This window comes from Cicer arietinum, chromosome 2 (genome assembly GCF_000331145.2).
Source record: "Cicer arietinum cultivar CDC Frontier isolate Library 1 chromosome 2, Cicar.CDCFrontier_v2.0, whole genome shotgun sequence".
NCBI lineage: Eukaryota > Viridiplantae > Streptophyta > Magnoliopsida > Fabales > Fabaceae > Cicer > Cicer arietinum.
The window spans coordinates 49,343,458-49,370,662 of record NC_021161.2 but is presented as its reverse complement, the minus strand read 5'-3'; the positions used below and the strand labels follow the sequence as shown (position 1 = coordinate 49,370,662).

The 27,205-nt window shown below is 32.1% G+C and overlaps 4 protein-coding genes and 1 long non-coding RNA gene across 7 annotated transcripts; 4 read left to right on the top strand and 1 right to left on the bottom strand.

The window, feature by feature from the left end:
- On the top strand, positions 1-9,440 carry LOC101500492 (rho GTPase-activating protein 7-like). 2 transcript variants are annotated; one of them, XM_004491169.4, is made up of 22 exons: positions 1-612; positions 1,712-1,748; positions 2,101-2,177; positions 2,746-2,816; positions 2,898-2,976; positions 3,095-3,239; positions 3,413-3,532; positions 3,896-3,973; positions 4,303-4,358; positions 4,479-4,548; positions 5,278-5,365; positions 5,543-5,786; positions 5,947-6,168; positions 6,341-6,661; positions 6,772-6,821; positions 7,003-7,063; positions 7,153-7,236; positions 7,356-7,469; positions 7,566-7,732; positions 7,948-8,017; positions 8,308-8,541; positions 8,889-9,440. In XM_004491169.4, the coding sequence occupies exons 1-22, from the start codon at positions 559-561 to the stop codon at positions 9,072-9,074; spliced, it is 2,628 nt and encodes an 875-aa protein (XP_004491226.1). In that variant the 5' UTR covers positions 1-558; the 3' UTR covers positions 9,075-9,440. The 2 variants fall into 2 exon arrangements, with proteins under 2 accessions (XP_004491226.1, XP_004491227.1); XM_004491170.4 differs by having other exon boundaries at positions 2-612; positions 8,335-8,541.
- Positions 9,441-11,421: 1,981 nt separating this feature from the next.
- Positions 11,422-17,901, top strand: LOC105851669 (vesicle transport protein GOT1-like). Of its 2 annotated transcripts, none has more exons than XM_073365516.1 (11): positions 11,422-11,624; positions 15,443-15,486; positions 15,613-15,698; positions 15,805-15,885; positions 15,970-16,070; positions 16,159-16,240; positions 16,887-16,936; positions 17,113-17,149; positions 17,238-17,288; positions 17,410-17,481; positions 17,577-17,901. In XM_073365516.1, exons 2-11 carry the CDS (start codon positions 15,456-15,458, stop codon positions 17,670-17,672), a joined length of 687 nt encoding a protein of 228 aa, XP_073221617.1. In that variant the 5' UTR covers positions 11,422-11,624; positions 15,443-15,455; the 3' UTR covers positions 17,673-17,901. The 2 variants fall into 2 exon arrangements, with proteins under 2 accessions (XP_073221617.1, XP_012568607.2); XM_012713153.3 differs by lacking the exon at positions 11,422-11,624 and adding an exon at positions 11,631-11,936.
- LOC140919470 (uncharacterized) lies at positions 12,418-15,170 on the bottom strand. Its single transcript, XM_073365490.1, has 6 exons — positions 14,517-15,170; positions 14,059-14,121; positions 13,773-13,903; positions 13,527-13,638; positions 12,643-13,436; positions 12,418-12,601 (listed from the first exon to the last, which is right to left on the bottom strand). The coding sequence occupies exons 1-6, from the start codon at positions 15,168-15,170 to the stop codon at positions 12,418-12,420; spliced, it is 1,938 nt and encodes a 645-aa protein (XP_073221591.1).
- Positions 17,902-18,820: 919 nt separating the features above from the next.
- Positions 18,821-19,858, top strand: LOC113785509 (uncharacterized). The gene is made up of 2 exons (XR_012162108.1): positions 18,821-19,223; positions 19,571-19,858. It is a non-coding gene; the product is annotated as an uncharacterized lncRNA (long non-coding RNA).
- A 5,415-nt stretch (positions 19,859-25,273) lies between these two features.
- LOC101500173 (uncharacterized) lies at positions 25,274-27,102 on the top strand. The gene is made up of 5 exons (XM_004491168.4): positions 25,274-25,463; positions 25,563-25,625; positions 26,516-26,594; positions 26,677-26,722; positions 26,804-27,102. The coding sequence occupies exons 1-5, from the start codon at positions 25,395-25,397 to the stop codon at positions 26,811-26,813; spliced, it is 267 nt and encodes an 88-aa protein (XP_004491225.1). The 5' UTR covers positions 25,274-25,394; the 3' UTR covers positions 26,814-27,102.
- The last annotated feature ends 103 nt before the right edge of the window (positions 27,103-27,205 follow it).

Sequence of the window (27,205 nt, the reverse complement as noted above, 5' to 3'; positions counted from 1 at the left end):
TCTACCCTTCTTTCTCTCTCTACATTCCCACTCTCTGAATAGAAGTAGGTGAAAAGCAAAGAACCCTTTTTTTTCTTTCTTTTTTCCCATTTTCTTCTAATTTTTTCACATTTTTATAATTATTATTACCATTACAGCACAACCACTGTTCCTTCTTCATCTTACCTAATCCTAATCGGTAAGAAAGTGCGAGAAAATCGTCAAGAAAGTGACAGAAAATTCCACCCCAGAAGGGAAGGGTATTGCCCTAATGTGTTTTGCTCAAAAGGGGATCATCAAGTTTGGGTTTTGAAGTGACGGGTGAATCTGATATCACAATCGAAGCACTTAGAACTTATAATGTTTGTGGCTTTTTGTTCAGATCTCAGTGATTTTGGAGCTTGCTTTTGGATCTCTCTAATGGGTTGATTCAATAGGGAACAAAGATTGGTTTTTTTTGGGGGGGAGGTTTGAAATGTTAAGATATTTTCTTGTAATTGGTTCCTTTGGGGTTGATGGTTTTTGAATTAAGTGGAAATAGCAATGTTGGTTCATCAGTGATATTTTGTGTGTGTGGAAATGTCTGCTCCTTTAGCTGCTTTTGAGAGACCGAGACATGGGGCTTCTAATACGGTATGTTTTATTTTGGAGGGAATTAATCAGATTTAACTATTTTTAATTTTTTTTGATAAAAACATTCTATTTTTAGCTAATGCAGATAATAATAGTTAATTGGAATTTGAGTAAGAAGGTTGTGATTTTTGAAAGGGTTGATTTTGTTGACTGAACAAGGAGCATTTGGTTTGATTTGTGTATGTGTTTGTTTAGTTGAAAATGTTGTCAAAGGAGTGAAGGAAGTTGAGTAGGGTTTGTTTGTTTAATTTCCTTGTTAAGTGTTTAAGGCTTAGGCTTGATTAGGAACTGTGTGCAGAGTGTGTTTTCGCTTGGTCTTGTTAAAATTAGGATTTTTAATTACTTAGGAAGCTAAGAATTAACTTAGCATGTGTTTGGTTACGAGTCTTCAATCTTGAGTCTCAGATAATTTTAACTGCAAATTGACCGAAGCTTCAGAACTAATTAATCGCGTGAACAGAACCAAACACATGCTCAGTGTGGTTAAATTTTACTCAATATTATTTAGTTACCTTTTAAGTTTTGTTTCAGAAATTTCAGAGTTTGTTATTTTAGCGGTGAAGAAGTTTTATGTTTATAATTGGTAGGAGCCGACATGTTGGAGGCTGTGGTTAGCACCTTATGTTCATTTTTATATGTTAACTGTTGAATTTGAGAAGGGGGTTACAAGTTTGGAGGGTGAAAGTGTATAAACCAACAGATTGACAAGTGAGACAAGTAGAATAAGAAATGTAGTAAACAATATAACCCCATTAAATAAAACATGTTAATTCATGCACTTGCTGAACTGTATCATGAAAGCAAAATAAAATAATATAGGGTTGTTGGTATGAGCAAGTAAAATAATGTAGGGTAGTTGATATGAGGAAGTAAAATAATATAGGGTAGTTGATATATGATTGAATGTGCTATACAGATTCTGAATGATGCTACTCTTTGTATTTCCTTTATTCCCTAATATGGTTCTAATTGCTAATAGTATTTATTAAAGGATAAAATTCTATCTGTTTTATTTATTTTTTACTTTTCAGGTATGTATTTTTTATCCTTTTTTTCAGGTATGATTTTACTGTTTCTAACACATGTTTCTATGTTGCAGGTTTTCAAAAGTGGCCCACTTTTCATATCTTCCAAAGGTTGGTATCCATATCTCAGCCCCGGAATGTATTGTTTACAAGGTTTTAAATCACGGTCATAGTTGTGCTTGCGTTGTGATCTTTGTGTCTGCAGAGAGTCATGGTCAAATGTGACTAATGTGGCTGCAATCATGGTTGTGTGGAAGCTTCAAGAACCTTGACGTTGCAGCCACAAATGTGGTTGAGGACCATTTTTTATAACCTAATTGTTTATTTCCTTTAGTGTCGAGAGTAGAGAGATGATAAATGATTATTTTTTAGTATATTTTTGGCAGTTGATGTTATTTAATATATACAAATATCCAAATAAATCAATGATATAGAAACTAATCAATGCTCTCCTATTATGTAGGAATAGGCTGGAAGTCTTGGAAGAAGCGGTGGTTTATACTCACGCGCACATCATTAGTTTTTTTCAAAAATGATCCTGTTAGTATCACTCAGATCTTTCCTATCATTCTTAAGATCTTTACTTTGGTACTTTTTTGTGTGTTTATTTCTTCTCTTCTGTTGTTCTGTATGTTGCAACTCTCTGATTAAACAGATATCGGTATAGATCATTCGTGTAAAATGAGAAAGCATACTGTGATAAGTGACTGGTTAAGCTTACTTGAAATATGAACATTTTATGAATATATACTTAGTGCTGATGTGTTTTGAATAGTATCATTTTATTTACTCCACATTTCATAGTAGTGTAAGATGTGATTAATGTCTATCTAGTGTAGACCTTTAAATGATTTATAGCACTAAAAAAATTTCTACTTAGTTGGTGTTCTTTCTTCTTTACTCAAATACTGAAAATAGTTGTTTGTTCAAATTCTGCTATGCAACAACGCTATAAGCGTATAATGTCTCTATGTGATAGCAATTTGTACTAAATAGTGTATCACATAAACAATAGCAATTTGTTCAATTCCGCTACGTTATGCGTCTCTATTTGACAACACTGTTTTGTCATTATCTATGACTGAATTTTCATTGGTTGATCATGTAGAGTGCCCTTCCACAACGAGGTGGGGAAGTCAACTTGACATTGGGCGGTATTGACTTAAACAATTCGGGAAGGTATGTTTGGTAAATTGCTTTTTTTTTTTGGTGGTTTTAAACTTTTTAATATGTTTTAAAATTGTGACCTTTATTTTTCAGTGTTGTTGTTAGAGAAGACAAAAAGCTGCTTACAGTATTATTTCCAGATGGGCGCGATGGTCGAGCATTCACCCTTAAGGTGATTCATTTACCATTACAATTTTTTAGTAGATGGATAAGAATTTAATTTCCACTTCTTGAAAATGACATGTTAATTGTTCGGATGTATAAATAAATTCCAACTTTTTTAATATCAGGCGGAGACTTCAGAAGACTTGTTTGAATGGAAGACGGCTCTTGAACAAGCTCTTGCACAAGCACCGAGTGCTGCCCTTGTTATGGGACACAATGGAATTTTCAGGAATGATGCAACTGATTCTATTGAAGGGTCTTTCCATCAATGTTCGTACTCGATAAAAAGAATGTTGTTTATGTTATTGAATTGATTATTTTCTTCTAAATTTATTAATAATTTATTTATTGGTTTGTGAATTTTTTTGTTATTGTAATATTTTATTTAGATAGAAAACAACATTTTGCAGTCATTTTCACTATATCGCTTCTTTGTCTTCCAGGGAGAGACAAGCGACCGGTTAAGTCTTTGGTTGTTGGAAGACCAATTCTGCTAGCACTGGAAGATATTGATGGAGGGCCATCGTTCCTAGAAAAAGCTCTTCGGTTTCTAGAGAAGTATGGTAAGTTATGATCTTGTATTAAGTGGTGCTTTTGCATTTCATTTCATTACATTTTATGCCATTCATTTCATGATTCAAATTTTAGTAGTGATGGTGAAGTTTTATTTCCTCAGTAAGCTAAACACTTATTGGCCAGTAGGCACGGACGGATTTAGTAATGAATCAAACAGGGGGACTAAAAATGTAATAAATAATAATAAATAAATATAATATTTTTAAAAAATCTTTACCAACAAATTCAACTAAAAATTTAATAAAATTAAATAAATATGTAATATTAATAATGAGTGTCTTTCATACCATGTTGCTAAGACATGCTGCAATGAGTAAACATGGTTAAGTGCATGAGGCATGTTTTTGCAGGAACTAAAGTTGAAGGAATACTAAGGCAGTCTGCAGATGTTGAGGAAGTAGACCGGAGAGTTCAAGAATATGAGCAAGGTACTAACAATTTTCTTAAAGTTTACTAACAATTAAGGGGAATTTGAAGAGAGCAGTTTATAGGAACATAACTACAGATAATCCAAGATGTCAAAGATGCGCTCTAATGTTACCTTTTTTGCCTTCCATTTTCCATATTACGAAGTATGAAGCCGTTTTTTGAGTCAGTCAACATCTACATAAAACTAATTTTATAATTATTTTCATTGTTCAACCCTTATTTGGATGAAAGACGTCCGAGGATAATATCTAGGCTTAAACAAAGTTAAATTTATGGATTTAAGTTTGCTTGAAACTTATGAATGCCTTATTTTTATTGATATTTCCAGGAAAGGTTGAGTTTGATGCAGAGGAAGATGCCCATGTTGTTGGTGACTGTGTTAAGGTATTAATACTAGTTTTGAAATGATATTTTTAAAACACTGATTTGAAAGCAAGTACTTTTTTTGAAGTTCTATCAGATTATGTATTTTACTCAATGACTTTCCACTTGGTAAATTTACAGCATGTTCTAAGGGAGCTTCCCTCCTCTCCGGTTCCAGCTTCATGCTGTACTGCTTTGTTGGAGGCTTATAGTAAGTTTAGTACTGTTTATTTTCTGTATAACAATACATATGCTTTTAAGAATCATTAGTATTTGTTAGTTATTAGTCTTCTGAAAAGCTGCTGATTGCTGTTAGTTTTTGCTCTTTCGTATGATTTGTTAGATAACCCTGTTAGCTATTAGCTGGGTAGTTACTGTTGACTGTTGAGAAGTCTCACATTAAACGTGATATGGCTTGAAAAAGTGAGAGTCATCCTCTCACCGTATAAGTTTGTTTTGTAAGGATGAGTTAAGCTCAAATTCCAATTGAATATCCACGATCCACTTGGCCACATGTTATCATGCCACTCGGGTCTAGCCTTGGGCATGGAGGCATTTTTACTATTTTTTCTAAAGTTGCAAGTTCCAAACTAGTTTCTGCTGTATCTTAGCAAAGAAACTTATTTTGAAAAAAATCAAGATTTCGTTATGTGATAGAAATAACGGAATGGACATTTTCAATGTTTGTTAGGGATAAACTGTCAATTTCAAGGTTTGCTTCCAAACTATTGAAATGTGTACACCAAGTTCAGCTTTTCAGTGCGATTTCTTGGTTGTCTTATGATTATGACATATATGTGAGAAAGACACCTTTTGTTCTAGTGAATGCATTCATATATGTGAATGCTTGTTATCTTTTGTCCTTAACTTTCAATTGTCAAGTTTTGTTGTACTGCTGTAGACCTCTAGTGATGTTGATATGTTACTCTTTATTTATCAGAAATTGATCGCAAGGAAGCTAGGATTAATGCAATGCGCTGTGCTATATTGGAGACCTTTCCGGAGCCAAATCGGCGTTTGTTACAAAGGTCCTCTCTCTCTCTCTCTCTCTGTCAAAAGCTGACATGTAGTATATAATAGCTTTTGACCTGCTTTAACTTTGAGAATTTTCATCCATAGAGTCTGAAATAGTAAATACTCAGTAATGGTAATGCATTAATTGTTTTTTCTTCTAAATCTAATTATTATTACCTTTACCTTTACAGAATTTTGAAGATGATGCACACGGTTGCTTCTCATTGTAACGAGAATAGGATGACTGCTTCTGCTGTTGCTGCTTGCATGGCTCCCTTGCTTTTACGACCTCTCTTAGCTGGAGAATGTGAACTGGAGGATGAATTTGATGGTAGTGGTGATAGTTCAGCTCAGCTTCTTGCCGCCGCTAATGCCGCAAATAACGCTCAAGCAATTATTACCACCTTGTTGGAGGAGTATGAGAATGTATTTGATGTAAGAAACTCAAATCAACATGTATTTTTTTGATTAATTGTTTTCTTGTATGTGTATATATAACGAGGGAGTGTAACTTCAAGTTCGTTGCTCAAAACAGACATTTATCATTCCTCAACTCAATTTTAGAGCCTAATTTAATGCCTATCTTTTGTTACAGGAAGAAAATATACAGAGATGTTCTATTTCAGCTGATTCTAGGGTTGAAAACAGCGGGACCGAAGATTCGACCGATGACGACAATATAGATGTGAAAGGAAATGGTTACCATGATGCAGAGAATGAAGTTGATCAAGAGACAGATGAAGATGTTGAACGTGTTCACAGCGGAAAATTAAGTGAAAGTAGTGGTTATGCTGGTAGCGATCTTTATGATTACAAGGTTATCTTTTTCCGCATGCTATTTCATCCCTTTTTCAGATCCTGTGTTTTATGTCTAATGTATTTTTATTTCTCTAACCGAAATTAGGATTCAATTTATGTTCTCTTTTACTATGCAGATTACTGCAATGTTCTTTTTCTGTCTTTTCCTTATTTTTTGTGTGCCCTTGCAGGCATTTGGAGGAGACGATTCCGATGTTGGGTCCTCGACTAGTAATCATGCTAAGGCTGAAAATTCAAATACGAAGGCTGTTCTATCTGAGGATAAAAGCAAGCAAAGAAAGGGCAATGAAAACTCGGTTGATGAGAAGGATTCACCTAATGTGTTGCCTTCTGCAGAATCTTACCGTTCTATGGGTGATATTTTATCTTCAATGGACGCTAGCAACCATTTACCAGTGCCTGTGATTGAGCCAGGTTCTGGAAAGCAAACCGGTAAAGCTAGTAGCACAAGCTTCAGTTCTAAGCGGTCAACATTCTGGGGAAGGAGCAATGTGAGTCTGTTATTTTTTCGACCATTTACTTTCTAACAACTTTGTAGGAGGCGTAAGTTCTCATTGTGAATATAGAATGTGTTACTAGATTCTATTTCTTATTTAAACAGCCGAGGAAGTCACCGTCGGTGGAATCAGTCGATTCTTCTGGAGAAGAGGAGTAAGATTCTTAGCTTTGAACTCATCTTTTCATCAGTAGAATGTGATCCTTGATAAAGTAGAGAAATAATATTCTTGGATAGCGCTTTGCATTATGCGATTTTCTCCAAGCGTCTTTTTCTTTTTTCACTTTGTTTTTTTACGGTGAGAAAGTGTAGACATAATATTTTCTATGTTTGCAGGCTTGCTATTCAGAGGCTAGAGATTGCGAAAAATGATTTGCAACACAGAATCGCAAAGGAGGTACTTTCATAATTCTAGCTTATTTTATGCTATATCACATAATGTTGATGTTTTTGTCTTTAATGGAGTTGGTCTTGTTTTCATTTTAGGCCAGAGGCAATGCAATTTTACAAGCAAGCTTAGAGAGAAGGAAACAAGCTTTGCACGAGCGGCGCTTGGCACTTGAACAAGATGTACTCGTTATTAATATATTTACATATTTGTCAATATGAAATGAAACTTTGCCATCTGTTTTTAATGCGGCGTGTATTTCTTGACATTTTAATTCTAACTGTTTTCTTAATATATAAAGGTTTCAAGGTTGCAAGAACAGTTGCAAGCTGAGAGGGATCTTAGAGCTGCATTGGAAGTTGGTTTGAGCATGTCTTCAGGACAAATTTCCAATTCACGCGGCATGGATTCCAAGGTCTTTTATTCTTGTGAAAATTTATTTTTCTTTGTTCATGCGCTTTTTGATTGTTTTCCTAGTACACATAATCTTACGAAATCTACATATGCAAAGACAAAGGCTGAGCTAGAAGAGATTGCACTTGCTGAAGCTGATGTGGCTAGGTTGAAGCAAAAGGTTGCGGAACTTCACCATCAACTTAATCAGCAAAGACAACATCACTATGGTTCAATTACTGATGTTGGCGATCGATACCAGCATGCTCAAAATCTTCCTCAGCCGTGAGTATGCAGACATATGTTAACTTCAAGCATTGCTTGGATTATTATTTGGAAAGTTATAAAAAATATTTAGACCTAGGTTTTTCATCATGTTGAACGAATATAAAAGAATGAGAAGGAATCTACTGTCGAGTTTAAGTCTCGAAATTGTTAATAATAGTTACTATAGTTTTTGAGTACTTGTGAACTTATGTAAGGTCATATGTCTTATGCAGGAGATTTCTTCAGCAAGATTTTGATTCAACCCTTGCCTTCTGTAACCATGAAAGGAAACAAAGGACTGAGGTATAGTTTGTTTCTCAAAACAAAAATAACAAAAAAAATCAGAATGAAAAGTTTGTGTAACTGCTCGTAAAAATCAAATATTGCGGTTGTAAATACTAATAAGTAACTTGCATCTCAAAACCCCGAATATAAATTTTAAATAACATAAAATGGCTTCATCTTAACATAAAAATATTAATGTGATTTGTCCTTTATTGTTGTTTGTTCTTTTTTATGATAAAATTATTAGTCCATTTCTTGTGGATGATATATTCTTTATGGTTTTGAGGACTCTTGATTCAATAACACAGGTAAAACTTGGCTTTTCATTTCAACAGGAGGGTGTGTTAGGCTCTGATTGGAGAAATATCAAAGGACAAGTGTTGGCTTCTGGTAATGGTAGTAGTAGGCAGCCTTCTCGGAAACCATTTGTAGACTCGAGTCCTAGTGATTCTAAAAGCACCGAGGCATCGACAAGCATGTCGGTAGATGAGCTTGGCGTTGTTGATTCTGGCTCATTGCCTTCTACCTCAAGGGCAGCAGAGGTAAGAATTAAATTCAATGAGTGTGCCTTAAATTTGGTCTTGTTAAAAATCTAGGTTAAAGAGTTAATTATTTGGTAGGTCTCTAAATTATTTGAAAATTTTGAAATAGGTGGTTGCACAAAAAAATTGTAATTTTTTTAATCAAGTCCTAAATCTTAAGTATTGATTCTTAGACAATATGGTTAATCCGAGAAGTGGAGTAAACTCGATGGATTAAGATTTTAGTCATATTATACTTCAAATGGCTAAGTCAAATCCATAAACTATAAAACAATTTATAAATAATGCAGCATGTTTGCTTCCAATTATTGGGAACTAACATAGAATCATTTGTTCATTGGTTTCAGGTGACAGATTATACAAGACATCCATCTGTAGCATCTTCAACATTAGTAGAGTTAACGACCCGTCTCGATTTTTTCAAGGAAAGGCGTTCGCAGTTGATGGAACAGCTCCATAACCTTGATTTGAACTATGGTTCTACAAATTCCCAAGACTTGGTCTATAAACCATCATCACCATCATGGAGTTGACCTAGCCAAACAAATAGCTTCATAAAATCCTTGGGGAATAATTTTGGCTGACATGTTGTATATCCTTTGACTCATTGCATATATATATATATATATTTGTATCATTATCCTTTGTGCTCTAAATACTGATTCATTCTCTTTGTTTTCTTCATTATATTTATTTTCCTCTCTCTTTTGGTAGTGAAAGGTTGTTGAAGTTGAAATGAAAAGCTTTCCTTTTGATCATCAGGTTTATTTTTATTTTTTCAATCCTTTTGCATTTCTTTGTGGTGTAATTATATGTTATGTCAATAGAAGGGACACTTTTGTTGTTGAACAAAACAATTTCAACGAGGAAATAGTAGCAATGCTTTGACAAATTCATTATATTCAATTGCCAGTAATGCCAACCTATATGTGGAAATGATTATGTTATGATTGCATATTTAGTATGTTGTTTATGGTGCTATTAAATTATTTTTTTGGGATAACACTTATTTTAAGTTATTACGAAAATAATATTAAACCTTTGCTTTCTTCTACTGGCGTTTTGAGTGTTTTTTTAGTAGGACTTGAATTTGATATTATGAATTTGGTTAATTGTGTCTTTTTTTAAACATAATATCAAAACAAGTTACATACTTTACAACATTCTATGAGACCTCCACATTAAGATTGAACTAAAAGGCTTCTTTGTGTTAGGATGTTTAAACAACTTGTATGAAAGGCAGTGCGAGATGAAAAATAGAGGATAAACATTTTTGTCATTTAAAAAATGGAGGTGTAGTTGAAAGGTCTAGGGGTGAGAGTAACATATACAAAGAAACATTATTCTAGAACGAAAAGGGCATTAGTCATACATTTATCAAGGTTTCGAAATCTATATTAAGATTACAAAAGTAAGCAATAAAAAAAGTTGCGTATCAAAATTGATTCAATGGATCCCTATTTGTACACAATATATTCTAAGAATAGTGAATGTATCATAACAAAAAACTTAGAAAATAGAAATCAAACTTTGCTATTCAATATGAAAAAATAGAGATCAAAGTTATGTACGTTAGATAAATGGAAATGACAATAAATGATAAAGAATGAAGATTTAGACTGTTGCATTCATGAACTGCATCAAAATTAACATTAACATAATCTCAAAGTATGTAACTAATTACAAAATAGTATTATAGTTGCGATTTTCAATGGATAGTAAAACAATAATGGTGAAAGTCATTCAAGGAAAAATTGCATAAAATTTGTCTCTTTACATTTCTCTTTTAAAGTCCATAAACTTTCACACACAATCTGACACAATACTTGCATCTATGTGATCCATAATACCACCTGAAAGCTGAATAAAAATAAAGCACAAAATCAGTAATAAATAAACTATAACTTTTAGAATCACAAATTTGAACTTAACATCGAAAATAACATACAATGAAATTAGTAGCTATTTCAGTGAATTGCAAAGAAGCACATCAGATAATTTTTATTATTTATAGATAACACACACATTCTCTTAAAAAAAATTGAATCACATCCTTTTCAATTTTTTTTTTAAATTACATTGATATATAACCAAAATACGTAATATAAGATCTATCTTTTATATTTATAGCAATTTAAAAAATTCTATAGAAATAAATTTTGAGAATAGGAGAGTCTTTTTAATTGAGGACAATAAACCATTCAACAAGACTATAAAACAATAAAAAATAATAATTAAATAGTGGTACATTCTCAATGGAAATCAAAGTTGAAGGTAACAAAAAAAAAAACTAAAAGTTAAGGGCTAAAGACACTAATATGAAGCAAATCAAATTTCAATCAATTGTATTCAATTTGATCCACTTAATGAATTATTAATAGTAATTATATTATATAGATAATACAACCCCGTTATCACTACTAAATGTTTTTTGTGCTATTGGAGTGCTACTATTTTTATCGATTTCCTTTTTAAGAAAAAATAATTTCTCTTCAATTTTATTGTTTATTTAAAATTTTAATTGAAAAATGAACAGTTTCATTTTTTTTATTGTAAAAAAAGTTGTAACATTAACAGTTACAAAAAAAAAAGTGTTTAAATTTTTGTATTTTGAAAAATATATATTATTAACAAATAATGCTAATCTATATATATATATATATAACAAATAATATATCTATATTAACAAATAATGCTAATCTTTAAAAATATGTATCAAATTTATTTTAAAGTTAATTAAAAAATGTTAAAAAAAGATATTTTAACAAAATGAATTTGTGTAAAGAAAAAACATAGTATTTCCTCTTTCAAAATAAAAGTGCAGTTTTCCATTTTGTTGGACTATTCTATTTCTAGTATCAGTCAGTTGTTATGGGTCAAACTCGGAAACGGATTCCATGACGTTAGCGCAGAAAAGACAAGGTGTTTTTCACCGCTTGTACGCCGATAGATGAATCGGACGCTGGAGAAAGTGAAAAAAGTGGCAAGTTATAGACCATTGGATTGGATTGATGAAATGCAGAATGAGTGAGAGAAAGGCACACTGCATTTCACGCCGTCATTCTGTTTCCTTGAGACTCAAGGTTTGTGTGTGTTGAGAGTTGAGAGTTGAGAGTTGAGAGTTTGTTTTGGGTCTCTTTCTTTCTTTTTCCTTATTTAACAAATTGTTTGAACACAATGATCTTTCTTTTTCCTTATTTAACAAATTGTTTGAACACAATGATCAAACTCATTATCCCAAAAGTAGAACTAGTTTCTATTTTCATCTTCATTATTGGTAACACCTTCAAAAGCATGTTCAGATTTCCCCATCTCTTCTATTATTCTCCCAAAATTTCCAGAAACCCTAAATTACGTTCAGGAAATAATCGAGAAAGCCCCTCAGCTTCCGGAAGGTATCGAGTGGCATTTCTCATTTCTACTCTATTATTCTATCCCTAGTAATTCTGAGGATGGTGTTTGCTAACTCATTCAGTCACTGTGTATTTTATAACACTCATTTTCAAGAATGTTGGTTCTGTTTAATTAATCTCATAAAATGTAGTTTTATGAGATGTGCACCACACTTAAAAATGTTCGATCAAATAATATATTTTGATTTAGTGCAGCATGATCTTAGCATTTTTTTGATATTGTATTGCAAATGTCGTATGATCATCTCTGGTTTTAGTTCTTTTTTCATTTTTTGATATTGTATTGCAATTGTGAGACATGGAATATGGGATGGATTTTGGAATTCTTAGGCAATTGCAGCTTGTAAGAAACTTCTCCAACTCGTTGAACCACTTGATATGGTCCAAAAAAACGAGGAGCCAGCTTGTGATGGATCCTCCGAACCACTTACTGTTCGCTGTGGGGTCTTAATTTGAGGAAAACTCAATCTCCAACAGCAAACTGCACATCCTTTCTCTTCTTATCCGCATAATATTTCATGTACTCATGAGTCTTTGTGAGGTTATACTTTAATTGACGCAGTGCTTCATCTTGATCTCTGAGCTCTTGTGCCACCGCCTCCACCCTTGTTTCTCCCTCAAGGTAATGCACCAACACTGGTGGTTTCCTGCCATACACCACCTCAAATGGTGTGAAACCAGTGAACACATGAAAAGTGGTGTTGTACCACAGTTCTGCCCATGTAACCCAGTGAGACCAAGACTTAGGTTGGTCAGCCACAAAACAACGCAGATATCCTCCAAACAACGATTAATCACCTCTGTTTGTCCGTTCGTTTGGGGATGATAAGCTGATGACATCTTCAACACTGTCCCCAACAATTTAAACAACTTCTTCCAGAAAATACTCACAAACAACGGGTCGCGGTCGCTAAGAATCAACTCCGGAATGCCATGTAACCGTATCACTTCCTTCACAAAAATAGTTGCAATGGAACGGGCTGTGAATGGATGTTTAAGAGGAATAAAATGACTATACTTAGATGGCCGATCCACCACCACCAAAATAGCTTCATAACCATTACTCTTCGACAGGCTAGTAATGAAATCCATCGAGATTTCACTCCAAATCAACACTGGAATGGGAAGTGGCTGCAGCAAGCCGCTTGGAGTGGTTGCATCATATTTCTGACGTTGACAAGTATCACAAGCATTGACAAATTCCTGCACCCTCTTCATCATACCATGCCAATACAACGTTCCCGCCATCCTCCTATATGTACGAAGAAACCCCAGGTGTCCCCCATTAGGAGAAGAATGGAATTCCTTCAATAACTCCTCAATAAGTGGTGAATAAGCAGGAATCACCAATCTGTCCTTGTAAAAAAGGATACCTACTCTCAAAACATATCCTGGTTTAGATCTCGGATAGTTTCGGATAGCCTTAGTAATTCTCTTTAACACTGGATGCTGGAGCACCTCTTGCTGCAACTGTCCCCCTTGCTGCCAAATTGGGTAAGACAACATTGTTTTAACTTCACAGTCCTCATGCTACCTAGATAAGGCGTCCGCAGCCTTGTTCTCCACGCCTACCTTATATACTACTTCAAAATCAAAGCCCAACAATTTTGTTGTGATGGCCGTAGTGATCCGTTGTTGAATCAAATGCCTCAAGCTTTTTTGGTCAGAGTAAACAACAAACTTCCTACCCAACAAATAATGATGCCAATGTTGAATGGCCAACACTAGTGCCATGAGTTCCTTGCCATAGGCTGAATTGGACAGCTTGTTGGCAGAAAAAGCTTTACTAAAATATGCAATAGGATGCTTTAATTGTACAGCACAGCACGGACCCCTTTTCCAGTGGCATCACATTCAATTTCAAAAGGAAGTTCAAAATTTGGAAGTGCTAAAACTGGTGCAGAAGTGACAGCTACATTCAGTTGCTCAAATGCAGTCTCAGCAGCTGCCTTTCACACAAAACCATATTTCTTGGTTAGCTCTGTGAGAGGTCATGCAATTTTACCATAGTTGGCAATGAATTTGCAATAATAACTGGCAATCCAAGGAATCCACGTACCCCTTTCACATTTCTTGGAGTAGGCCAATTAATTACACTAGTTACCTTCGAGGGGTCAACTGTCACACCTTGCTCTGAAATTACATGGCCCAAATATTCCACCTGTCGCTGCCCAAAAGCACATTTCTATTTGTTCACCACAAATTGGTGTTGGTGCAGCACCTTCAAAACCTGCTCCAAGTGTTTGATATGTGTTTGCCAATCAACACTATATCCTAAGATGTCGTCAAAGAAAACCAAGACAAACTTATGTAATAAAGGCTTTGAATATTGCATTCATCACATATTGGAATGTAGCCGGAGCGTTGGTCAATCCAAAAGACATTATCAAGAATTCGTAATGGCCTTCGTGGGTACGAAAGGCAGTTTTGGGAATATCGTCCTCCTTCATGCGAATTTGATGTTACCCAGATTTCAAATCTAACTTAGAAAAATACCCCGAGCCAAACAACTCATCCAGTATCATCTACTACTGGAATTGGGTATTTATCTGGTATAGTAACCTTGTTTAAACCACGATAGTCGACACACATACGCCACAAACTATCCTTCTTTTTTACTAAAATGACCGGACTAGAGAAAGAACTAGTGTTGTTGCGAATTACCCCTTTTTGGAGCAGTGTGTTAATTTGCTTCTCTATCTCATCTTTTTGGTAGTGTGGATACCTGTAAGGTCTCACACTGATCGGTCCCGCACCATGCTGTAAAAAAATGACATGCGAAGTGTTCCTCAGAGGAGGAAGGCCTTCGATCTCCTTAAACACTGCAGCATATTGACTCAACACTTGCTGTAAATCTTCGGATTGCCCCCTATGTATTTGTCCTCCACCAACCTCCATAGAGGTAGACCATCCCCCACCATCAGCTTCTCTATCATTCCTGATCACGCTTTGCAGAGTTGCTGCCCTGCCCTTTGTAGACAGGCCTTGCAAGTGAACTGGAGGCCCTCCATGATTGAATACCATGGACATCTCCTTCCAATCCATAGTGACCTTTCCCAAGGTTTCCAACCACACCACACCTAAAATCAAATCAGCTCCAGTAAAACCCAACAAATAAGCTTCAACAGTAATTGTGATATTTCCCAACACCAAGGGCACCCCTTCACATTTTCCCAATGTCAAGATACGGTGACCGTCTCCCAATCGATCACCCATCGGAGTCGTCTGTAATACTGATAGGAAATATTTGTGAGTAGTTTATTCTATTAATAAACAAAATCTGTAAGCAATTTGTAACTAACATGTTGATTATATATAATAATTACTTGCTCTTGAATTATCGGATTTTGCAATTTTATTGATTTGCATGGTTGTGACTTCTTTTTATTTATAGCACCTTCAACCTTTAGAGCTATATCCATACATCTCTCTTAAGAAAAAGAATTCTCATTTATGTATTAACAAGAGTTTGATTCTTTTTGCCACAGTTAAGCTGCTAAAATGGATTTCTTTGATACGACTGATCATGAAAGTAAGTGGAATATGTTACTTTATCAGCATTGTATGAGTAATCTACTTTCTTTATTGCTTACATGGAATTTTATAAAAATGAAATCTTGTTTGCCTACTTAACGTATATGATTGACATGCATTACAGAGTATGGATTAGGATTAACTGGCGTTGGCATACTTTTCTCTTTACTTGGGATTATCTTCAGCAAGATATTGGCTGCCATGGGAAATGTATGCTTCATTATATGATAAGTTTTTGATAAATTTTTGCTTAAGTTATATTTTGGTTTTAATGCTCTGTTTTAATGCTTTGCTGTCTCTATGTTGCTCAAATAAGGCCCTCTTTATTTGTGGAGTTCCCTTAATCATTGGACTGAATTCCACTATGTCATTGTTAATGAAACCAAGTAATTTTAAGGTAATTTTGTTTTCAATTTACTGTCTCTTTCACTTTGTACCCTTTTCATGGAATATCATCACTTACTTTTTACTTTTCTTCAAGGGAATAATCTTCTATGCTATCGGGCTCTTCTTGGTTGTCATTGTGGGATGGCCTTTTTGGGGCATGATTATGGAGGGTTATGGGTTCTTCTTACTGTCGAGGTAGGTTTAGTGGAATTTTAAAGAAACTTTAATGTTGTGTTTAAGTATGTTAGTATGCCATTAGCTAATGATGGATCATACTGTGCAGTGGTTTCTGGCCTACTATAGCTGGTTTTTTACTGAAGATTATTGCTCTTGGTCAGTTCCTTCAACAGAAATTTTTCCGATTGGTATGTATTTGTGATAAATTAGAATGTTTTTACTTTCCATAATCCAACTACGTATTCACTGAAGTATCTTACACATTGGAATGTTATTGAAATTATTACCACTTTGTTGGAGGAATATGAGAATGTATTTGATGCATGAATCTCAATCTTCCTTTATTCTTTCCTTTTTTATTAATTGTTATTTGCTGACTTTTGGTGATTTTAAAACAAGTACTTTTCATTTATTTACTCAATTCTAGAGCCTAGTTTTATTTCTATCTGCTGTTTCAGTTAGAAAATACACAGAGACGTTCTATTTCAGCCGATTCTCAGGTTGAAAACAACGGGACCCATGTGAACGAAAACAGATACAGTGATGCAGTGGCTGTGATTGAACCTGTGATTGAACCAGGTTCTGTAAAGCAAACTGATAAAGCTAGTAGAAGAAGCCTCCGTTCTAAATGGTTGAAATTCTGGGGAAGGAGTAAAATGAGTCCATTAATTTTTTGACCATTTACTTTCTAACAACTTTGCAGGAGACATAAACTCTCATTGTGAATATAAAATATGTTCTGTTACTAGATTTTATTTTTTTTGTTTGAAAAGTTTGTTGCATGAAACCTGTTGTGAGACATTACCAGCTGATAATTTTTTCTGATTTAAACAGCCGAGGAAGTCGCCGTCCGTGGATTTAGTTGAATCTTCTAGAGCAAATGAGTAAGATTCTTAGCTTTGAACTCATCTTTTTCTCAGTAGAATGTGATCCTTGATAGAGTAGAGAAATAATATTCTAGGATAGCTCTTTACATTATGCGATTTTCTCCATGCATTTTTTTTTCACTTAGTATTTTTACGTTCAGAAAATGTAGACATAATACTTTTTGTTTTTGCAGACTTGCTACTCAGATGCTAGGTATTTCAATCACGGAGGTACGTTTATTTTTCTAGCTTATTATATGGCATTTAACATTATGTTGATGTTTTGTCTTTAATGGAGTTGGTCTTGTTTTCATTTTAGGCTAGAGGCAATGCAATTTTGCAGGAGCAGCGGTTGGCACATGAACAAGATGTAGTTGTTATTACTATATTTACCTATTCGTCAATTTGAAATGGCACTTTGCCGTCTGTTTAAAAACACGGTATGTGATTTTTAGACATTTTAAATCTAACTGTTTTTTCAATATATGAAGCTTTTAAGGTTGCTAGATCAGTTGCAAGCTAATAAGGATCTACTTTCCAATTCACGTGGCATGGATTCTGAGGTCTTTTTTTTTTTTTGTGAATTTTCTTTTTTGTCTTTTTAATTGTTTTCGTAGTATTGCATAATCTTACGAAATATACTTATATAAATATGTAGGCTGTGGCAGAGGAGATTGCATTTATTGAAGCTAATGTGGCCATTAAGATTCAAACAATTGCAGAAATTTACAGTCAACTTAATTCACATGGTTGAAATACGGAAATTGGTGATCTACCAACCTAACATGCTCACAGAATATTGCAATGTTAATTTTCATTCTCATATAGTTTAAGCTATTTTGCTAACATAATTAATTTTTCATTTACCCCAATATCATTGTAGCAAACACTTTATGTTGGCAAGTGGTCAATGAAGAACGAATATCATTGTAGCAAACACATTTATGTTGTCAAGTGGTCAATGAAGAAGCTATTTATGTTTTCTTCAAAATGTAATGTATATGAATTATCTCATTTAAGCTATGCTTGATAAAAGAAATTATAAAAAAAAAGATTTAAATCCACAATAAAATAAGAAACTAAATAGAGTCAGAAAAGACTAATATTGAGTAAATGATTTGAATTTGTTGCAATTTTTTTGTATCCCACAACATAGAAACCGTTTTTATGCATAAAATGTATAACTGAAAGCACTACTATAATTTTTTTTTATTTTTACATTTTCTGAAACATTTCCTTAAAGTAGTCTAATTATAGTTAACAACATAATTAAGTGTCAAATTGTTGAATTGGTTGATTTGTTTATTTTCTAATTTAACCATGATTTAATTTTTATAATTTAAAAATTCAGTGAATCAATTAATTTGTCATTCATTGTCTAACTTATCAAGTGAGTGCTTATTCATTATCTAATTTGAATACATGAATTGATGATAAAAATATATTTAATTAGCATGACTTTTACTTTCTACTAGTTTAGAGTAGTTATCCTAATGATATGATTTATTATGTCATAAATTTTTATTGCACCATGACGAGACTCTACTCACGATTGTGGGAAATAGATCGTGCATTTGTTGATGGTTTGGAAGAAAATATAATCCATTACTTTTTCTCGTGTTATTATAGATATGAATGTTAAGAATGTGAATCTTTTCACTCTCCTAGGGAGACACTCTGTTTATATAACACACGCGTGACTATTAGATGTGAATCCAAAAATTGATAAATTATTTTTTATTAAAATAAAAATTTCTTTAAAAAAAATTATTAGGATTTGTATTCATCTTCATAGTCTGTTAGTGTGTAGTGCACACATTTGCTTCTCATTGTAATGAGAATAGGATGACTGCTTCTGCTGTTGCTGCTTGCATGGCTCCCTTACTTTTACGGCCGCCTCTCTTAGTCGGAGAATGTGAACTGGAGGATGAATTTGATGGTAGTGGTGATAGTTCAGCTCAGCTTCTTGCCGTCGCTAATGCCGCAAATAACACTCAAGACATTAAAAGTTTGAGTGTCTTTCATACCATGTTGCTAAGACATGCTGCAATGGGTAAACATGGTTAAGTGCATGAGGCATGTTTTTGCAGGAACTAAAGTTGAAGGAATACTAAGGCAGTCTGCAGACGTTGAGGAAGTAGACCGGAGAGTTCAAGAATATGAGCAAGGTACTAACAATCATTAGTATTTGTTAGTTATTTGTCCTTGTGATTCAAAAAGCACCGAGGCATCGACAAGCTTATCGGTAGATGAACTTGGCATTGTTGATTCTGGTTCATTGCCTTCTACCTCAAGGGCAGCAGAGGTAAGAATTAAATTTATTGAGTGCGCCTTATAGTTGGTCTTGTTAAAAATCTAAGTTAAAAAATTAATTATTCTTAAAGTCTCTGAATTATTTGAAAATTTTGAAATAGGTGGTTGCATAAAAAAATTGTAATTTTTTTAATCAAGTCCTAAATCCTAAGTATTGATTCTTAGACAATATCGTTAATTCGAGAAGTGGAGTAATCTCGATGGAATAAGATTTTAGTCATATTATACTTCAAATGGCTAAGTCAAATCCATAAACTATAAAACAATTTATAAATAGTGCAGCATGTTTGCTTCCAATTATTAGGAACTAACATAGAATCATTTGTTCATTGGTTTCAGGTGACAGATTATACAAGACATCCATCTGTAGCATCTTCAACATTAGTAGAGTTAACGACCCGTCTCGATTTTTTCAAGAAAAGGCGTTCGCAGTTGATGGAACAACTCCATAACCTTGATTTGAACTATGGTTCTACAAATTCCCAAGATTTTGTCTATAAACCATCATCACCATCATGGAGTTGACCTAGCCAAACAAATAGCTTCATAAAATTCTTGGGGAATAATTTTGGCTGACATGTTGTATATCCTTTGACTCATTGCATATATATATATATATATATATATATATATATATATTTGTATTATTATTATCCTTTGTGCTCTAAATATTGATTCATTCTCTTTGTTTTCTTCATTATATTTATTTTCCTCTCTCTTTTGGTAGTGAAAGGTTGTTGAAGTTGAAATGAAAAGCTTTCTCCTTTTATTTTTTTAATCCTTTTGCATTTCTTTGTGGTGTAATTATATGTTATGTCAATAGATGGGACACTTTTGTTGTTGAACAAAACAATTTCAATGAGGAAATAATAGCAATGCTTTGGCAAATTATTTGTATGCAATTGCCAGTAATGCCAATCTAAATCTATATGTGGAAATGATTAAGCGATGGTTGCATATTTAGTATATTGTTTATGGTGCTATTAAATTATTTCTTTGGTATCACACTTACTTTAAGTTTCTACGAATATAGTATTAAATATTCGCTTTCTTTTATTGGCATTTTGAGTGTATTTTAGTAGGAATTGAATTTGTTATTCTTAAATTTTTAACACTTATGCTTACTTCGTAGCAACCACTTGTGTTAGATTCTAATGGTTGACGGTGTCTTTTTCCAAACCTAATATAAAAATAAGTTAAACACCTTACCACATTCTATGAGACCTCCTCATTAAGAATGAACTAAAAGGCCTCTTGGTGTTTGGATGTTTAAACAACTTGTATGAAAGGCAATGTGAGTTAAAATTAGAGGAAGCGCATTTTTGTCATTTAAAAAATGGTGGAGGTGTAGTTGAAAGGTGTAGAGGGTGGAAGTAACATATACAAAGAAACATTATTCTAGGACGAAAAGGGCCTTATCTCTTTTTGAGAGAGATCTTGGTTGTCCAAAAGTTATGTATCTATCTATGTCTTTTGGTTCTTGCAATGTTTATCGTTACATCCTTGTATTATTTTATCTAAAAAAAACAAATAGCATATATGATGATATCAAATAATGTCAACTTATAAGTGATATATATCCAAAAATAATTTTTTATAGTAAAATCTTTTCCGCATCTTTTATATTCTAAAGAATTAGGACCTGCATGTTTTCCTTCTAGAAAAACAGTTTTTCAGTTTTTTAAAAATTTAAAATTGAAAAAAATTGTTTGGTCACTCAATTTTTAAAAAGTGTTTTTCAAAATTGTTTCTATTTATTGATTTTAAAAATTAAATTATAGAAACACCTAAAATATATTTTGGTTTTGAATTTCAATATTTTTACAAAATGAAAAGAAACGGAAAAGTTAGCAATCATTAATGACAATATAGTAATAAAAGCATAATATTGAATAAAATAAAATATTAAAAATTTGGTTAAATAGTCAGCTCTACAATTGCTTTTGTCTCATCATCACTAACGATATTTATTTAGGTCATTTAGAATTAATAATCAGCAATTATGTTTTAATTTACCTTTTTCAATATACAACAATAGAAATGTTTCGATACATTAAGTATATGTATCACACTTGTTCAACTATTGAAATAAATTTGAGTCACACTTGTTCAACATCCATTAACAAAGTAGTATTATGGTTGCTATTTTTAATGGATAATAAAACAATAATAATGAAAATTATTAAAGAAAAAATTGCATAAAATTTATGTCTTTACATTTTTCTTTCACATATCCATAAATTTTCACACACAATCTTGTACAATAAAATACTTGCATCTATGTGATCTTCAACACCACTAAAAAGTTGAATATAAATAAAGCAATAAAATCAGCAATAAATTATATACTAATATTGATTATGGCAAAAAGAAAATGTTGAGGGAATAGATAAACTATAACTTTTATAATCACAAATTTAAACTTCAAAGTAACAACATAAATAATATACAACGAGGTTAGTAACTATTTCAATGAAATGTAAAGAAGCACATCACATAATTCTTATTATTTATAGATAATACACACATTCTCTTCAAAAAAAATTGAATCACAACCTTTTTAAAAATAAAAATAAAATTAAATCACGTTGATATTCAACCAAAATAAGTAATATAAAATCTATATTTTATATTTATAGCAATTCAAAAAATTGTATAGAAAGAAATTTTGGAAATATGAGAGCCTTTTTAATTGAGAACAATAAACCATTCAAAAAGACTATAAAACAATAAAAATTAATAATAAAATGGTGGTAAATTCTTGATGGAATTCAAAATTCAAAGTAACAAAAATAAAAAAAATAAAGTCAAAGGCTGAAGGACTAATATGAAGCAAATCAAGCAATTCATTTCAATCAAGTGTGTTCAATTTGATCCACTTAATGAATTATTAATAGTAATTATATTATATAGATAATACAACCCCATTATCACTCCAAGGAAAAATAATTTCTCTTCAATTTTGATGTTTATTTAAAATTTTAATTGAAAAATGAACAGTTTCATTTTTTTTATTGTAAAAAAAGTTGTACCATTAACAGATGTCGAAAAAAAAATTAAATTTTCGTATTTTTTAAAATATATATTATTAACAAATAATGCTAATCTATATATATATATATAATAAGAATAATTTATATAGTATTCTCTATGAGTATATTATATAGATTACTGTTTAAAAATAGGTATCAAATTTATTTTAAAGTTAATTAAAAAATGTTAAAAAAAAGATATTTTAACAAAATGAATTTGTGTAAAGAAAAAACATAGTATTTCCTCTTTTAAAATAAAAGTGCAGTTTTCCATTTGTTGGACTATTCTATTTCTAGTATCAGGAAAGACAGGATATTTTTTACCGCTTGTGCCCGTTCGATTAATCGGACACTGCAAAAAGTGCCACGTAGCACTCTTTATTGTTCTTTACTTCGCCAAAATGAAAGCTTCGACTATCAAAACCTTTGCCGTCAACTCTTCTGCCACCGCCCCGCTATCTTTCCGTCCACTCTGCCGCCGCACCGCCATTACAAAACAAACAAAACATGTTCATCAAAATCACACTCTTCTTCCGGCAGCGGAGGAAGTTAGTATTTAAGAGTGATAATATAGTAAATAAAATTACAATATTTTTTGTTAAAATAAAATGTTGAAAATTTAATTAAATAATTCAGTTCTACATTATAAAATTTTGTAATATATATATATATATATATATAATCTAACTTTTAAAATATTATCTACCTCGATTTTTTAGAATTTTTGACAAAAAAAATTAATGTGACTATTATAACGATGAACCATTATCTACATTGACCTTTTAGAATTTTTGCTAGTTGATTTGGATAATCCCACAAAACTTTTAGTAAAATAAATATAAAACTTTATTAATTATTTTATAAAAAAATAAAAACAAAATAAAATGAAGGGAATGTGCGATGTTCATCCTCACAAAAGAAATGCAATGTTAATCTTCATTTTCATATAATTTAAGTTATTTTGTTGACATAATTAATTTTCATTTATCCAAATATCATTGTAGCAAACATATTTATGTTGTGATCAACACACCTATCAATACTTGAGATTGTATTTTTGATAACGTTCACAACTATTTTTTAAGGCAACACCATAGAGCTGGAACGTCTGTCTAGTGGTCAATGAAACATCCCACTTCCAAAACTAGTGGGCAAGATCATCCATAATAAAACTTTACTAAATGGTTGTTAAAGCTGTGAAATCTAAATCAACCGTTCAAAAAAAAAAAAAGTGTACCATTACTAGTAAAATTTTAATCAATAATAAATTTTATTTTTTTCTAGTTCATCTATGTTAGCATTCAGATTGTGCATTTTAAAATTTTCTATTGTGCTGTGGGGGTGCTGCCAAAGAATGAGATAATAATAAAGATTATAATTATTAGTATTGCATATAGAAATTTAAAAATATATACCATGTTAATTTCGATTCACTTCCACCAATATATAATATTGGATACAAAATGGAATGAGTAACAAATTTCCTTTAAAATATTTTGAAATTTTTAATATGATTTACACAACACAATAGATCTCTCTTTCAATAGTAGTTGTTGAAAAAATATTTCCTACATTTACTCTTATGTATTATAGAAGAGATGTATGATATCAAATATGAAAAATAAAAGAGAAATGGTTGATGATAATAACCAAATTCATAACTCGTTTCTTCTTGCATATTGTCTACATTTATAAGGAAAATGTAGAAAAACATTCATAACTGGTTTCTCTCATCTTTATTATTGTTTCGTTTTTTAAATTTTATTTGATAAAGAAAAATGAATTGAAAAATACTAGCATGTAGCAAACTATTGACTTCGGGAAGACTTTGCTTAATTTACTTTAAAATTTAAATGGAAAATAATTGACTTCAATATTGAAAGTATACACATGTTTACAAATTTTGGATATGTTAAGTTTAAGTGTAACTGATTAAATTCAGTATTAATTTAGAATTAGATAAATGTTAGATAAATAAGAATGATGACTCATATATCTAATATCTTAATGTTTTAAGTTGAGATGTGTTGTTCAATCTCTTGTGGATCCTTGTATCGAAAGTCTTATATATGTAGTTAGGAGACACGTCTCATTGGTAATAACAACAATGCAAATATAGGATGTGAGAAAGTCACACTTGAAAAATAGATTGTTGAGTTTAAATTGAGCGATTCAGTCTCACATCAACTAAAAACATAATAAATATTGAATATATAAGAGAAGAGACTCATATACCTAAAGTCTTCAGATTTTGAGTAAATATGTACACTCAAAAGACTCTTGTGATCTTTGAGTATTTTGACTTTTGTTAGTAGTTTAAAAGTTGATATCTACAACAACTATCACCGAGCAAGGCTTTATATGGACACATAATTTGGACACACATACATAAATGAAAAAATTAAAAGATAAATAATTTACTCATATCATTCAATTCATTAGAAACAAGTATTTCTCCAACTACCACCATATCAAAGTATAAATTTTGCACTAAACCTCAATGTATTAAAGAATAATATAAGAAACACACTTTTTGATTTACAACTTTCAATATACTATTTTTTATTTCTTAAAATTCACAAGTCTCTTCAAATTCATATCAGGTTCACACGATTTGGTGAAATTTATATAAATTTTAACCAATCAAAAAAATATATTAAAAAATGTATTGTTAATAAATACTATTCATTTGTTAAAATACAATAGACCATTAATTAACCAAAAGACCAATGACAATTTCACCATTATAAAACATTAACAAAAGTTACTCCTCCGACCCCTTTCTATTATTAAAAGTTCCCTAATTTTTAATTGTTTTTCTTCTAATTTTAATTCTCTTTGAATTAATAAAAAAATCCTGTCTGGATTAAATTTTAAGAAGTTTCTGAGAAATAAAAATAACAATAACAATAACCTAGTGTCTATTTTCTTTAAAAAAAAAAGAAGATAAAAGTAGGGTTTTGACTAAAATGTGGGGTAAATGTATAATTTTTAGGGGTACCAAACTAAAAAATTTCCATATTCATTCATTGTAAGCAAAACCCTTTGAACAAAAATACCAAAACCCTAAAAACCAACATCAGGCTACCGGAAACCCAGAATCGGCGCCGATCAGAAGCAATTCAGCTGCCATGGCTAGCACTAAAGTTCAGAGGGTCATGACCCAACCCATTAACTTGATCTTTAGGTTTCTTCAAAGTGTAAGTTCTTCCTTCTACGCTTTCCCTAATCCCTAATTTCCGTTTTTTTAATTTTTTTTATCTAACTTGGTTTTCTTTGTCTGATTTTAATTTTTGCAGAAAGCGCGCATTCAGATTTGGCTCTTTGAGCAAAAGGATTTGAGGATTGAAGGAAGAATCATTGTGAGTTTTATTTTTCAATTTTTATTTTTTAAGATAAGCTAACTTTGAAATGATTTTGTGAAGAATGAAAAAGCCTTTACTTAGGATTTTTATGCCTTGAATTGTCTTTCAACTTTGTTGTTTGTTGTAAATAATTACTATGTACTAACAATTTTAACAAACCTATGAATGAATTGTGTATTGTGTCGTGCAATAAGTATCTATGTAACAATACCATTTTCATGTTCGGTTTCATGTTTGCCAACATTCAAAATAGTACTAGTAGTACTAGCTTGTAAAGTTTCACTCCTAAACTTTAGACTATATACTTTGAGTTTAATGGACATGCATAGTCAGTGTAAACAGTTTTACATTGACGACGAGTCATTGATTGTGTAGTTATTTAATTGACCGCCTATATGAGCTGTTTTGAATCTGTGATTATTTTATGATGATAGTTACAGTCGTGTGTGAGATGACAAAATCAATGGTTCTTATTAATTGTCCGTGTAAAATTGGTGTACATTGACAGTGTACAATACATTTTTTCGTGACTTTTTATTGTTCCTATCCTCAAAAGATGAAAAGACTCTAGCCTTTCGAAGGACACTTCCTAAGACTTTGATATATGTGACACTACTGTTCTGAATGTGTGTGAATTAGTTTTTGGGATCAGTTGTTTTGTTTGTTGATATGGGAGGGATTAATATAGGGTTAATCTCTGGACTAGATGATCCAGAATTTGCGTTGATCATTGTATGGAGGCAGAACTAGAGTTGTTTGTAACTTTGTGCCTAGCTTTAATACCACTTGAAAGAAAATTTGTATTTCAAACTGACAGAAAAAAGATGTATTTGGATATTTGAGTAGATGGTTAAAGATCTTGTGGAATTATTTCTGTTTTTTAACAGGGTTTTGATGAGTACATGAATTTGGTTTTGGATGACGCTGAAGAAGTAAATGTGAAGAAGAAGAGCAGAAAGACATTAGGTAAAAGATAGGTTTCTCAAATTTTATTCTATTTGTCTTTGCTACTGGTGCATATTCTGAACGATGTTATTGTTTTGATTAGGGAGGATCCTTCTTAAAGGAGACAACATAACTTTAATGATGAACACGTAAGTGAAATTTAAATTGCATTTTCATCAATTTCTATCGTTTCATCTCATATTTATGTGAAATAATCTTATAAATTTCAGTGGGAAATGATGATGAGCACATAGGTACAATTGTTCCCATCCAACAAGAAGGCTGGTTTATCTTTACCTTTGCTGTTTAATTACTATTTCTCTTGTCAATATGTTGAATATGCTGTATGAGAAATATTATGTTGACATTATGAAAATTTTCTGCACCAGACAAATACTTGGCTTATTGGTTCTCTTAGTTATGCCTTCTTGACATTATGTCCTGAATTAATGCCTGGATTCCAGCATGAAAGGCAACTAACTGTATTGTGATTGAGAAAGTATAATACCGATATTATAACCTTCTTCCATTTATTGACTTCCCCTTTTTATTATCATGCTTAATAGTAGGGGTGAGCAATACTCAACCCAATCTAAAGCCTATCCCCCCCCCCCCCCCACACCCCACTTATA

Coding starts and splice junctions, on each gene's coding strand:
- LOC101500492 (XM_004491169.4), top strand. CDS start 559: ATGTCTGCTCCTTTAGCTGCTTTTGAGAGACCGAGACATGGGGCTTCT. Junction 613..1,711: donor GACATGGGGCTTCTAATACG/GTATGTTTTATT, acceptor TCTATGTTGCAG/GTTTTCAAAAGTGGCCCACT. Junction 3,240..3,412: donor TGAAGGGTCTTTCCATCAAT/GTTCGTACTCGA, acceptor TTTGTCTTCCAG/GGAGAGACAAGCGACCGGTT.
- LOC140919470 (XM_073365490.1), bottom strand. CDS start 15,170: ATGGGTGATCGATTGGGAGACGGTCACCGTATCTTGACATTGGGAAAA. Junction 14,122..14,516: donor ACTATCGTGGTTTAAACAAG/GTTACTATACCA, acceptor GCTTTTGGGCAG/CGACAGGTGGAATATTTGGG. Junction 13,437..13,526: donor ATTTTGAAGTAGTATATAAG/GTAGGCGTGGAG, acceptor CCAATTTGGCAG/CAAGGGGGACAGTTGCAGCA.
- LOC105851669 (XM_073365516.1), top strand. CDS start 15,456: ATGGATTTCTTTGATACGACTGATCATGAAA. Junction 16,071..16,158: donor GGGTTCTTCTTACTGTCGAG/GTAGGTTTAGTG, acceptor CATACTGTGCAG/TGGTTTCTGGCCTACTATAG. Junction 17,482..17,576: donor CACGTGGCATGGATTCTGAG/GTCTTTTTTTTT, acceptor ATAAATATGTAG/GCTGTGGCAGAGGAGATTGC.
- LOC101500173 (XM_004491168.4), top strand. CDS start 25,395: ATGGCTAGCACTAAAGTTCAGAGGGTCATGACCCAACCCATTAACTTG. Junction 25,464..25,562: donor TCTTTAGGTTTCTTCAAAGT/GTAAGTTCTTCC, acceptor TAATTTTTGCAG/AAAGCGCGCATTCAGATTTG. Junction 26,595..26,676: donor GAAGAGCAGAAAGACATTAG/GTAAAAGATAGG, acceptor TGTTTTGATTAG/GGAGGATCCTTCTTAAAGGA.